Source organism: Leptonotus elevatus, chromosome 7 (assembly GCF_054856555.1).
Source record: "Leptonotus elevatus isolate MCC_2025b chromosome 7, RoL_Lele_1.0, whole genome shotgun sequence".
Classification (NCBI taxonomy): domain Eukaryota; kingdom Metazoa; phylum Chordata; class Actinopteri; order Syngnathiformes; family Syngnathidae; genus Leptonotus; species Leptonotus elevatus.
This window is the reverse complement of record NC_141245.1, coordinates 14981283-14995309: the sequence shown is the minus strand read 5'-3', so window position 1 is coordinate 14995309 and position 14027 is coordinate 14981283. Positions and strand designations below refer to the sequence as shown.

At 41.0% G+C, this 14027-nt stretch overlaps 1 protein-coding gene across 3 annotated transcripts in view; it reads right to left on the bottom strand.

Annotated features, from left to right (window-relative positions):
• Positions 1-13468, bottom strand: part of sptbn4b (spectrin, beta, non-erythrocytic 4b) — a 39790-nt gene extending 26322 nt beyond the window's left edge. For 2 of the 3 annotated variants that reach the window (XM_086080064.1, XM_086080065.1), the window contains exons 1-18: positions 13231-13465; positions 11147-11305; positions 10672-10823; positions 10008-10181; positions 6923-7014; positions 6771-6851; positions 5894-6009; positions 5704-5816; positions 5448-5635; positions 4716-4833; positions 4490-4648; positions 3766-4068; positions 1943-2093; positions 1701-1837; positions 1488-1637; positions 931-1299; positions 461-675; positions 215-352 (exon numbers count right to left, since the gene is read on the bottom strand). In XM_086080064.1, the coding sequence (XP_085936190.1) occupies positions 215-352; positions 461-675; positions 931-1299; positions 1488-1637; positions 1701-1837; positions 1943-2093; positions 3766-4068; positions 4490-4648; positions 4716-4833; positions 5448-5635; positions 5704-5816; positions 5894-6009; positions 6771-6851; positions 6923-7014; positions 10008-10181; positions 10672-10823; positions 11147-11291 (2801 nt within the window). In that variant the 5' untranslated portion in view covers positions 11292-11305; positions 13231-13465. Of the gene's footprint in view, positions 1-214; positions 353-460; positions 676-930; positions 1300-1487; positions 1638-1700; positions 1838-1942; positions 2094-3765; positions 4069-4489; positions 4649-4715; positions 4834-5447; positions 5636-5703; positions 5817-5893; positions 6010-6770; positions 6852-6922; positions 7015-10007; positions 10182-10671; positions 10824-11146; positions 11306-13230 lie in introns of all 3 variants that reach the window. The other variant, XM_086080066.1, reaches the window with a different exon arrangement.
• Positions 13469-14027: the final 559 nt, after the last annotated feature.

Genomic DNA, 14027 nt, shown 5'->3' with positions numbered 1-14027 from the left:
TCATCTCCGGCCGACCCCCACAACTCCATTCCGCTTTTGCTGCCCATCCAGCTCCACATGCTCAACACACTTAACGTCTTCCACTCTGAACCGCCATTGCTCTACTCATCTCTAGCCTATCCAAGATTTTCCACACGATGCCTCCACTGTGCTTCTCATTTCCATCAACTTGAGTTGTCTATGTTGGAACTTCACATGGCTTTTGTGTCATTACCTGGAGTTGAGGTGGTCCTGACAGCCTCTGACCTCCGTGGAGGACGGATGTCCCCCATCCAGAAGCTGCTGGACTATCTGGTTGACATCCAAGATCCTCCCCATTAGGCTGTTCATCTCCTGGTCCAGGGACTCGAACCTGCGACCCCCCCCAAAAAATGAACAAATAAACCCATAAGCGTCCAATGTAACAATTAAAAAAAAGAAAAGAAAACGGAAACACTTTGACTTTCCGACAGTGCCCTACCTGTGCGCCACCACCTCCACATCCTCCAGCTTCTCGGGTATCTCCATCTTGTTCAGCCACTGCTCCTTTTCGTCTATCCACAGTTCGCAGGCGTTGACTTCGCTGAACATGCGATAGACGGCAAGGGCGTCGTGGAGCCACTGCTGGCGCAGGACGGCCACCTCTACCACCTCCGTGTACAGTTGCTCCACCTCCACCATCCGAACTTGCACCTCCTGCACAAAACCACAAGGCGAAGCCACCAAAATCATGGATATAGTAAAGTGCTTAATTTGGAAGCTAATCTAAGAAGCTAACATTGAGAGGTAATGTTTGATGCTAATGTTAGTGGTCCACAACTCTTTCGAATAACAAGGTTTTCATTGTTTGGGACAACATTTTCAAGATCCTAAATAGCAGGTGCGAGATTAAGTATTCGTTCCCTCAAGACAGCACGTTCTGTTGGAAACGGGTGTAAACGCACCACCTACCTCTTGTTCTCTGTAGCGCAGCGGCAGCAGCGCCAGATGTTTGCGCAGCGCCACCACTTGCAGCCGATGTTTGTCGATGTCCTCACTGACGCCGCGGTGCTTCTTGAGTAGCGAGCATGTGGAGTATTCGTCATGGCCAAAGTCTTCGCTGGACACCAGACGGTAAGAGTCCTGCAGCCACACCACCAGGTCATCCGTCTCGGTCGAGAACTGGAAGAAGTTGAGTGCCTCCTGTAGGTGAGCGAGGCGCTGAGCCGCCTGCTCCTCCAGTTGAGTCCACTCGTCAGTCACGTCCAGCATGCGCTCCTGGATGCCTGCTGTGCCAAAGCTCTTCTCGTTCAGGATCTGCTGACCACGCTGGATGGTTGTCTGGAGATATTAGCACATTATCACGCTGAGCCACTGAATTGAGGGATATTTGGGGATTTTGTGTTTCCACAGGTTAGGGTTTCAAATTTGAAAACCTCTATCTTCATTCAATTTCCTGCTTGACAGTGTTAATGGGACACAAACACACACACACACATGAAAGCACAGACACGCAAACAAACACACACCTCTAGCAAGGCTCGGTGAGCCATCAGTTCTCCGGCGAGGGTCTTGTGTTTCTGGAGTAACTTCAGCACGCTGCTAAGGTCTTTCCCATAGCCCTGAGCTCCCAAAATGGAGCTCTTTTCCCGGATCCACGCCTCAGACTCCTCCAGTTCCTGTTTGGAGAACATATGTTAGCATGTTAGCATTTTAGCATAGAAGTTGAGTCTGTCTCAAACCTGGAAGAAGGCCCACAGCTGCCTGGACTCCTCCAGCTCAGAGCGCCGCTTGGCCGCCAACTCCTTCAGCTCCTCAAGGCAGGACGAGACGTGATTGACCCGGTTACAGATCACCTGTGGATCGCACGGCTGGTAACCTTGGAGATCAACAACAAAGCAATCAATCACGTTGCTCTCTAGAATGCAGGATCATTTTCTGGTTGCTTATCCTCTATTCTGTGTGTGAATTAGTGTATGTGTACCTTCGATGGTGGTGAATTTGAGCGCAGCCGCATTGAGCGTCTCCACCCTCTCAGCCTGCACTCCAATGTCAGCCTCCTGCAGGCTGTGCTTCTGCAGCAGGTCGTCCACCTCCAGAAGGTGCTTCCCGAAGTCCTTGGACAGCAGTTGAGCCTACAAGGGAAATGGAAACGAGGTTTGTTACATTTGGCGGATGGATGGGTTTTGAAGGTTTTTGACAATGGGTGGGCAAAGTATGGCCACATATACAGTTTTTTTTTTTAATGTTGGCTCAATGGAAATTTTAGATTACCAAAAGAACGGTCATGTTTGTGTTTGGCCTTTTTTTCTTTCTAAAACTGGTTATCCTAATTAAAATGTTTTTTTTGTAATTATTTTGTTATGTATTTGTATTAATTTATCAAATTAAATAACAAAATTATATTGTAAATAATACAATAACAAATACACTTTTAAAATAAACCATTTTGTATCAAATTTGATATTTTTAAATTAATTTGATCAAATAAATGGTTAAATAATTTATTGTCAAACATAAAAAGAAATATGTGAGTAAATTAGTAAATTACACAATTTTACATATACATTTGTATTTATTTTACGGTGTAAATAAAATCAAATATATTTTTTAAACATTTTACATACACATTTAACAAATTGCCTTTTTAATTCAATAATTGGGTAATTAATTATAATATAATAAATGTAAACACATTAAAAAATAATAAAATTGAGAATAAAATATGATTTTATTATTAACTACTTATGTTATTTATACTATTAAAAATATTTGTAAAAAGTACACAATTTTACATAATACATTTAAAGGGTCTTTGTGCAGTTCGTTGCTTTTTTACTCGCAACTACCACCTCTGGCCCAAAGCTAGCTAACTGCAGCATCTGTGTCAGGCTTGTTTATGGTGCGCGTGCGAGTATGTCCACGATATTAAAGCAACAGCCACAGTTGAAAAACTAAGACATGACTTCAAATGAGGTAAGAAAAACTCCGCACCTGCCACCCCAAAGAACCTGTGGAGTGTGCAGGGTCCGCACACCCCACTATAAAGGGAAGATAAAAGCTGATAGATGCAGTCAAAGTAAAACAGTCAGGGCTCTTCGCACTCATCTGGGCATTGGTGGAGCATGCGTGATGTAGAAAAAGCTTTAATGTTACCTTTTTAAACAGCGCAATGCACCTATAACGTTTTTAAAATGTAAATACATAATTGGTGAATACATTTATTGTAAATAAAATAATATTTATATAAAACATGTCCATGTATTTGAACATATTAAACATAGTTTATTTTAAATTAAATAAAAATATTAATAAAATAAATACTTTTATACAGATTTTCTATTCAATTTCAATTTTTTTTTAAATTTAAATTAAATAGTTGGTTAATTTATTAAAAATAATTAAATTAAAATATTAGTGAAATAGGACACAGTATAATATTTTTACAATTTATTTTAAAATATATTTGTTTTTTTAATTAATTGTAAACAAAATGTAAAAATACTATTAACGAGAAAAAAAACACACATTTAACATTTTGTATTTGTATTATAGAATTGGCAAATTAATGTTTATTTATTAAATTATAAGTACATAAACTTATAAACATAAACTTGACTTGATTCGAAGTTCATAAATAAAGACAAAATTATTATTTTAATCTGTTATAGTCATAATATTTGTATTTACTGTTCTTTTTTTTTACCTCCTCTACAAATGACGGAGGAACCATCTTTTCATTTTAAAAGTCAAACGTGGCCCCTGAGCACAAAAGTTTGTCCTCTCCTGTTCTAAAACCTTAGCTACCTGTGTGTCCTCCATCCAGTCGATCATGTAGACCATGTCCTGGAAGGTCTTCTGCAGTGCCAGATTCTTCTCCAGCCGGGTCCGCCTGCCCGCCACCAGCTCCTTCAGCAGACTCCACTGTCCCAGGATATTCTCCCTGCGGGCCAAGATGCGGCGGATGTCGTAGTAGCTCTCCACCTCCATCTCGGCGGCCAGCTCCACCACCACACTGATTCGCTCCTCGTACGAGGCGATATCTGCCTCGATGGCCTCGTGCTTCTTCATGGCTGCCTCAACCGCAGGGAGATCATAGCCAAAGTTGTCCTAGAGGGGACGAAGAACAAGTTTGTTACTGGTGGTAGCACCTGCGTTCTTCTAGGATATGCGGAAGTGCCCAACCTGTGATTTCGGTTGTTTTGGCCTTCGTGGATCCACGGATCATTACAGATAGAAATGACTTTTTAACTGAAAGTCATACAGGGATGAATCTAACTGCTACTTTGACATTTTTATGAGTGAGCTTCCTTCTATGACATAGGGAACCGTCCGAGCCAAGATTTTCTGCTGTTTCAGCTATTCACGGATGATTACAGTTGGAAATAACTTTTTAATGGAAAGTCATTCAGGGATGAATCTTCTCCTAACTCCTAAACCCAAATTATCAGTGGTGAGCTCTCCAACGCTAGCACGTCATTCTTATGACATCAAGAAGCCTCGGGTTCTTGGGTGTTGTTTTTTACAGTACCTGCGACACGAGCCTCTGGTTCTCATTAAGCCACGCTTGTCTCATGGTGGTCTTGTGGTCAAAGCGCTGAGCCAGCAGCTCCAGCTTCTCCTGGCGAATCAGCTCCTTGCGCAGGGCCACGCCCCTCTCGTGCTCCGCCTTCTCCAGCCGCTCCCACGCCTGGGAAGAAGCTACGTGAGGCTAAACAGTAGATGAACTTAAAAAGGGTAATATCTCGTAAGACCACCTTGTTGATGTCGGAGATGAGCTTTCCCTCGTGAGGCATGTAGGCTTTCTGGTTGTTGGCTCTTAGTTTGCTTTGGATGGTGAAGAGAAGGACCTCGAGGTTCCCCTTTTCTTGGAACCTGCAGTCAGGAAAAGATATATTGACGTAGGACATCATTTTTGATGCTATGAGGGAGGTTACCGAACAACCACCAGAGATGTTTACTCGTGCCTCAAAGTCAGGTAGTATACAGATGCTGTGGCTAAACTATATAGCATTAGAGATTCCCAATTCTGTTACCAAATATAGTTCCTGAACTTATAGAGCGGAAAATATTGTGCTTATTTATCGTGCTTAAAAATGTTGCTTTTTTTTTTTCCAATGGCAGCACCCGCATCCCCTGTGTACTTAGGGTGTTCTTAACACTGCACAGACCCAACTTTCAAACCACTTTTATATGCAATTTAAAAACAGTTGGGTCAAAAGTAACCCAATTATGGATCAAAAAATGGACCGATCCGCTCTATGGGTCAATTTGAATCAACATTATAACATACAAAATGACCCAATTTTTTTATCTAAGTAAAGGATCTGACCAATATTTATGAGTTGTTTTACACTAAAAGACCCATTTCTTGACTCAAAGTTGGCTCAAATTGACCCAAGTAGAGGATTGGTCCATTTTTGACCCGTAGTTGGATTATTTTTGACCCAGCTGCTTTAAACTGCGGACATAGAAGTCATTCAACTCACTTGATGGGCTTCTCGACGGTGCAGTAGGTGGTGAAGGCCTGCAGCTGCTGCTGAACGCCGGTCAGCGAGTTGGCAAACTTTTGGTTGCCAATAATAGCAATGGTCTTCTCGATCCAGTCCAGCAGGTCCGAGGCCAGCGCCTCATAACGGCCCACCAGTTTCTCGGCTTCGATGCAGTTATCCAGGACCTGAAGCGCATGATGATCGGTTGAGTCGAAATGCGTTTAGAGAAGGGAGCAAATGGATCTCTTGTTACCTTGCCAACTCTCTTGCCCTCCACTATAAGAGCTTTCATCTTGGAGAAGTAGTGGTAGTAGGAGACCACGTAGGTGATGATGGACTTTTCATCTGGGTTCTCCGTGTTCACATCTGTGCATGAACAATTGTGGATTATTTATAGATGACTTTTAAGTGAGGAAATGACAAGACTGAGGTTTAGTGCTCACCCTCGGGGTCGAGCAGCTTGGTAAGGCCCAGGTTCTGCTCGGCGGCGTTGAAGGCCTGCTGCAGGTTGTGAGTGGCGTTGGACCTGGTCAGCTTGTGAAACTCAATCAGATCCGGTCTGCAGTAAGGAAGTAGGACACTCAGACGCCTCATTTTTAGATGAACGGTTTAACCTGCATGCCTATTTCTATATAACATATTTCCACAAAATGAATTCACTCGATTGAAGATGGGGGGGGGAGGCGTAAGGGAAATAAGAGTTTAAAACAAAAATAAAAAGGACTATTATGGAGACAAAAGAAATGAAGAGGCGAGCTGTGTGGTAAAAATATGTAGCCGATAACGTAAACATGGACGCAATATAGCATTGCGGAATCTACTAGCAATTTTTTTTAAATATTCATATACTTATTTTTCTTTTTTGTATGTTTTATATTTTCTTTTATTTAATTCAGTTACTGTTTTTACTTTTTAAATATCTATTATCATTATAAAATTGTTGTATTACTTAGTGTGTTATTAAAAAAAAAATTTTTTTTTAGAACAAATACAAAATAAAGTAAATGAAAATACACCAGCTTTTTACTTAATTTTCACTTATTTGCTTTAAAAAATACAAATATTGTTTATTTATTAAAAATTAAAAATATTAAACAAATGTATTTTTTTTTACAAATACCAATAATACAAATAATAAAAAGATGCAATCTTGGCATTAAGTCACACTGGGAACTGTTATTAACATTTCGTTGACCTTATTCCTCAACACAAGGACACAAATGATTTTTGCTGGATCTGTTAATAGTCTACATGTGTAAGACTTGTGCACAAGAGGGGACACTAAATCAAATATAAATAAATAAATAAAAACATGTCAACCTGTGCCTGTGTATGAGCGCATTGAAGGCCAGGCCATCCCTCCAGCAGCTGGTGAAGTTCTGGATGTTAACCTCAGGGTACCTAAAAAAGCAAAAAAGAATAATAATCAAATAAATAAAATGTTCAAAGTGTGTCGTAGGTCTTCCCCTCACCCGGCAGTCTTCATCTGGCACCAGAGCAGCAGAGCATCCTTTGCTGAGCGTGTTTCTCTGTTGTCAGCTGTGGCGATCTTGATCCCCTGGATCTGTGTAAAAACGCACAACAACAACAATGATGACAGATTTTGTTCAGAAACTCCTGGAATGGCTGCATAAAAAGTTCCCTTTAAACATTATTGGTTTCGTACACTATTTAATGATGTCATACTGCATAATGGATTCTATTTGCCATTATTTCTTATGTGCTCAAATTATAATGCCTGGGTGAAGCATCATTATCCAAGGTTATGTTGAATGTCCAAATAACAACCTCCTTCCTTCGATACGAAACGTGATTGTGATTTGAACACTTGATATGATTGGAAGTGTATTCCTATTTACTGTATGCTTCTATAAATACATTTTCCAGCGACTCTCTCCACCTCCTCCTCCTCCTCGTTTTTATCTTCCTTGTCTTCTTCATCAGTGCGCTATTAAACCTCTCTACTTTCAACACAAAGAGGAAAGGCGGGAACATGAATTGCGAGAAGTAATTGTTCCTTACAAAGAAACCCGCAAATGTCATCTACCTACTTTCTACTTTCTTTATGAAAGAACTACGAGTATGAGGAAATATGTGGTAAAGTATACACGTATGGATCTCTTTATGGTCTCGTATGTAATATATATAGTTAACATAATATTTTACACTATTGTATGTTGTGCTTTTCCCCCTTTATTTCATTTTTAATTTCTACTCATTTAATCTATCTTTAATCACTGATTCTACAGTAATTATAGTAACGTGTAATAAACACACATAAGTATCATAATGGCTACTACATACTTTGCACATAGTGGAGATTAGCATGCAGTTTGATAATTTGAAAAATGAGAAAATAAAGTATAGACAGTGTCGACCTCACATAACGATAAGCAATCCCCCGAGACCGCTGTAGGGAAGCCATGCAAGGGTCCGGACGATGACATATAAGTATTTTACTGTTACGTGCCACTGATGTATAATAAACAGAGAAGACCACTGGATTATTTCCGTTGTGTGAGGCCTGGAAAGACAACACCCCACAGCTGTGATTGACATTCATAAAATATCAAGCAACTGATTGGGTGGCTGCAAGGCCAGCTCATTACATTCATTTTGGCGGTTTGGGGGGGCAGTTTTGAGGCCCTAAAATGCAGCTCAGCCTGGGGGCACCACATGGCCAGTCACTATTATGACATTGGGGGTGAGGGGATTTTGTATCTGAGCATCTGTGCATTTCTTGGGGGAGGATACCAGTTACCACTACAGCCTCCACAGCAGCAGTGGTCATAGATCAAAGCTCAAATTAAAATCAAAGTAACAAAAGCAGTGTCTGTTCACTTAACTATAGATGGAGGCTCTCTAAAGCCATTAAACTCTAACAATACGAACAGTAAGCCTGGTCTTCCATTCAAAACACGTTTAGAGATCACTCCCAACAAAATCTTTTAAAGCTTTGAAATATATTTCACAGGTTACCAGATGTTAGCATACTAGCTTTTAGCATACTGACCTTTAGCATATTAGCAATTTAGTCGGTCCATTGGACTTTTAAAAGAGTGCAGTATTATGGTATTATGAAAATTTTCCCTGATTGGTCCACGCAGGTTGGAAAATATTAGCATATATGTTGCATTAGCATGGTTAGCATTCCAGTTGCTTTACGAGAGACAGGTTGATAGATCTTAGCATACCAGCTGTTAGTATGTAAGCAAACTAGCTCTAGCTTGTTAGCATATTAGCTTGTTAGTCCAATGCCAGAAGCTAATTTGATTTCCTAAATTCTGTCGTTTGAAAATGTCCCCTGTGCTACTGTGGAACGCTTTGTTACCAAGCGTGCCGGCGGCGGCACATTTCCGTAGGTACACTTTGGATTACCGTAACTCTGGCACAGTTTGCGCTATCTGGAAAAATTCCAATGGTGTTTGAAAGATAAGCCCTTGCGCCTTACAGAAAAATACTGTCATTACGATAATTTCAGTCCTCTCACGGGAGCCAGGGAAATCAGTGAGTCACGACAAAAGAGTGCAGAGAGAAACAGCGGGATTTTCAGACATGTCTACATCAATTTGAACAAAAAATTTGAACAAGAAGGTATGTATATCGCCGCTTGTATCACATGGTGGCTTTTTATAGAACCTACCAAGTTGTGACTTTGTAGTACGTACTTAATTGTGGGTGATGTTTTTTTTAGTTTTTTTTTTAGAATAGTGTCACTCTCTCTCTCTCTCTCTCTCTCTCTCTCTCTCTCTCTCTCTCTCTCTCTCTCTCTCTCTCTCTCTCTCTCTCTCTCTCTCTCTCTCTCTCTCACACACACACACACGCTTACAAAAAAGTGGCACGTCAAAAATTATTCATAACTTTTTCCTCAAAATGCAATAGAAAAGCCTTTATTGGCTATTACAGCAAATAAAATGCATCCTGTAGTTGCTGATCAGCTATTTGCAGGACTCGGCGATATTTTTGCCCATTCATCTTTAGCTCTTCTTCTCATCACCCTGATCTTTAGTTCCCTCACTGAATTCAAGTCTGGACTGTCTGGTCCACTGCAAAATGTTAATATTTTCGTCCGCAAACCATTTCTTAACCACTTTTGCTGTGTGTTTTGGGATTTTGTCATGCTAAAATGTCCACATATTCAAAATGTGCCTGGGGGTATGATTCATTTCGGCTTTGACTGTTAAGTGCCTGATCTTGGTAAGGTGTCCCTTTTTTTTTCTCACAAATCCAAGGTGGCAACCCCCCCTAACACACATCAAATACAGTACAAACAATTAAAGCATCACATGCTGTTGCAATCAGATGTCAGTTATATCAACATATTAGCTTGTTAGTTCCTATTATATTTCTATATGACGGGTCCACACAGGTTGCTAGAGTTTATCATACTAGCTGGTAGCATGATGACATTTTTTGTCCCAAACAGTGCCGAGTACATGTTATTATAATGTATAACGTTGATGGCTCTACCAACGTGCTTTACCCACTCAAGTTGCTAGCATGCTAGCATAATCGGCATTGGGCCTCCAGCACATCTGGTGTGTTTTTGCATGGTACCTGGAAGCGGAGGATGATGGTCCAGATAAGGCCCAGTGTGAGGCGGTGGTTCCCGTCCACAATGTCATGTGAGCCCACATTCTCCAGGTGGACTCTCTGCTCCTTGAGGAACTGGAGGGCTTTGTCCACATTCTCCAGACTGTGGATGCGCATGCGGCCTCGCGTCGGCCTCGGCTGGAGCGGTGAGAAAACATAAATAAATGGCTGCCATTTATAACCAATACCACTTAACAGCACGTTAGCATTTTAATAGCAACGTGACAAGTGGCTGCCATCTTTGTGGAATTTTCTCAAAACATAGAATGAGCATTTCTGCTGGCCAAACTGCTCTTCTATCGAACAAGCAAACCATATTATTAGCATGTTAGCAGACAACATTATATCTTACTGCGCTTACGTATTCCAAAGTTTCCTATGATGGATCCAAGCAGGTTTCTAGAATGCTCACATTTAGCCCACTAGCTAATAGCATTGTTAGCATTTTCCTTCAATGTAGGGGCCACTCCACACAGATTGCTAATACGCGAGATAAGAAGTTAGCCATTGGAATTTATTCAACATTTATGCGGTGAACCGCGAACGGCCAACAAATGCTACACTTGAGGTTAGCAGGCCCGAGATGCTAGCTTGCACATATTAGCATCAAAAATCTCCGGGCTCTCACCAGCAGCTCCCCACTGAGGACCTCAAGCAGCCGCGTGAGCATGTAGCCATCGCGCAGGTCGTTGTAGAGGTCTGAGATGCGGCAGGACACTCGGGCCAGGTGGGAGTTAACCCATTTGGTGAATGTCTTCTTCTGGACAGCGTCTCGCTCCTCTGAGGGGATTTAGACAAAAAGTTTTGAGACAAAAAGTAGTACTAAATGTAGGCAAGAGTATATTGTTACATAGGAGTGGCGATTAATCGATTTTAATGATTAATTTAAATTATATTTAATTATTTTTTAAATGATTTAGATTCATGAAACTTGCTAAGAAAAAACACTTTCAAATTCAAATCTGTTTTGGTGTCAGGAGAAATACAGCAACTCACAAAAGGGAGGAGGGGGAAAAAATCGTTTTGAATAATGTCATTGTCATTTGTTTTTTTTTTATGTATTATTTTAAGGTCATATCAACCAGCCCTGTTAGAACAGTCACCTGCCAGGGCTTTTATGCGGGAACACTCAAACAACTTGGCGCTGGTACACTCCGTTTCCCAAAATGCCGAGCTGACGGGCCGGTTGTTGTTGTTGAGCTGGCGCTGGGCGTCGGCGTTGTCCAGATCCGGCGAGGCATTCGCCATGGCGCCCCTGACGCCTACCACGCACACACACACACAATGATTAATACGCACAAGTGCATAAAATGTTCTCTATTAGATCTGTTTTTGTCGTATACTGCACAGTAAGCAGAGCAAAGACCTTCACCCAAGCCAAACTGTAAACAACAGTAAAAAAAAAATATTATATTTAATAATAATAATTTATATTATTGTGGTTTGTGGGATCGGGACGTATACATAGATAAGAGCCAAAAAGGAGCGGGAGTGAGGAAATTGGCATATCTGGTGAGTGCATCGGGTTGTTTACAGCTGTTGAACTGTCAACCAAGATAGCATTTATCAGCTAACGCAACCACCAGATTGACTAGCAATGTTTGCACTTTTTTTCCCTTCCTTCGTCTATCGGAAGAGGTGGAGCTCCTCCTCTCCTGCGCTCGAAGTAACCCCAGTGTAGATAACACCTCATGAACAAAATAAACGTGGACAATGACCCACATACACACACTCATATCATTATAAGAAAGAGTGAGACAGCTGCCAGTGTTGATCAGTCACATCACATTGTTTTCTTGCAGGCGTGTTCCCCCTTTTTGACCTGAATCCTCATCAAAGCTGTCACCTTCTTGTCAAAAATGTCAAAACGCAAAATCCGGATGACGTGCACACCCAACCAACAGCTGGCCTCAAAGAGTCTGCTCAGCTCCCAGCACATCGAATGAGAACGTGTATATTTAGATGTAGCCACTAGCCGTTAGCTGATGGTCCATTATGGTAAATCATAAAGTATTTTTTTAAATACCTGACTAAAGATGCTTATGAGCATTTCAAGTGAATTTCATTTTGTTTTCGTTAACTATAATAAGCTTGACTCGTGTTCTCAACAATGGAGTCTTCGATGAATTACATCACACGCATGTTTTTTGTTTGTTTTGTTTTTTGTTTGTTTTGTTTTTTGTTTGTTTTGTTTTTGGTTTTTGGAACGTGGGAGGAAAAAGTCACAAGCACAGGGACAACATGCAACAAAAAAAAGTGTATATTTAACTCATTCACTGCCATTGACGGCTATAGACGTCAAAAATTAATTTAAACTATTTCTATTAGTTTAAAAATGTTTCCCACTTTTGTTAACAGGAGTATGAAAACCCCCCAAAAAATGTATTGTACATTTAGAACAGATATAAAATTTGTGATTAATCGTGAGTTAACTAGTGAAGTCATGCGATAAATCACAATTAAAAAATGTAATCGCCTGTCGCCCCTAATTTTTAATCATCTTTTTTTTTTAATGAATTTATGGCAGTCAATGAGTTCATTAACCTGAGCTGACTTGATGAAAGAAACGGAATACACATAAGTACCCAAACTCATATTACAGGTTTGGTCAGCTTGGAATCTTCAATTACCAATTTACTTTTTAGCAAGAAAAGTGGGATATAAACCATGAACTGGTCACCAGTCATGGTTTATATAGGTCAACAATAGAAACAACTAGCACTTAAATTCACACATTCACACCAATTTATAATCTTCAATGATGTTAACAAGCCCCACTAAAGCACAAGTAGAACATGAAAACTCCCCCAGACCAGAACCTCGGGGCTGTAAGGCAGACGTGCTTACCACTACGGCACAATGCTGCCCATCACAAAAATGTCATGAAAAGTAAGGAGCAGTGCAGCTAGTGTGGTGCTGATGCTGCTATATAAGGCCTGCTGCTATGGCCAAGGATGCTCTCACTTTCACGCGCCCTCTGACGTGCACCGTCAACACTCGTCACGCGTGCACTATCCATCACATGTGCGCCGTGCACGGCCGGACCACTGCGGTACGGTACCCCTGCAGCCTGACGCATGACCGGATGCCGACTCTCCCACCCACCGGTCCTAGTGGAACCTTATCCCCTCAGTTTACACCCCCCCCCCCCCCCCCCGCCTCTCTCCTTGGCTGTACCCCGTCTTACCTCCCGCGCGTGTGCCGAGGACGGACCTTTGTGTCTCCCGGCGATCGAGTGCTCGTCGCCGGCTTGCTCAGCACCGGCGAGTCGGTACGAGCTGAGCCGAGGAGGCCGCCGATTAAGCACCGGGCCGGGAGGTGCTGGCCTGGCTGCGGCTGCTGAGGAGGATGATGATGACATCCATAGGACGGACCCTCTCCTCTCCCCCCACCAACGTTACCACCTGACAAAACCTCCTCCTCCTCTTCTTCGAGATGGAGATGCGGGGAAATAGCAGTTGCAGCGGAGACGGGAGGGGCTGAGAGAGAGCGAGAGATCACAAAATCGACACTAGAGGGCGCTCTCGAACATACTTTTTCAATGCATATTTTTACTTTACAAAATTTTATGCTGATTTTCTTTACGTATTTTAATAAAGTTTTTTTCCCCAAAGATAACAGTTATCAAAATAGAATATTATTTTTTTTAAATATAACATGAGACAACAATATTAATATTTTGAAATATTAAGTGGAATATAGCTATTTGCAATAAATGTGTATTTTACTTGATTTTCTTAATGTTTTTTAAAATAAAATTGTTTTATGCTGATATAAAGGTAACAATTATTACAACGAGGATATGAATATTGTCAATGTGGCATTGAACAAGAATAATAATATCTTCAAATATTAAAAATAATATATGTATTTGCAGTACATATGTATTTTAATTGATATTTCTTTATATATTTTAATATAAAGTTGTCTTATGTTCATACAAAGGTAACTATTAAAACACGAGACTATGAATATTATCTTAAA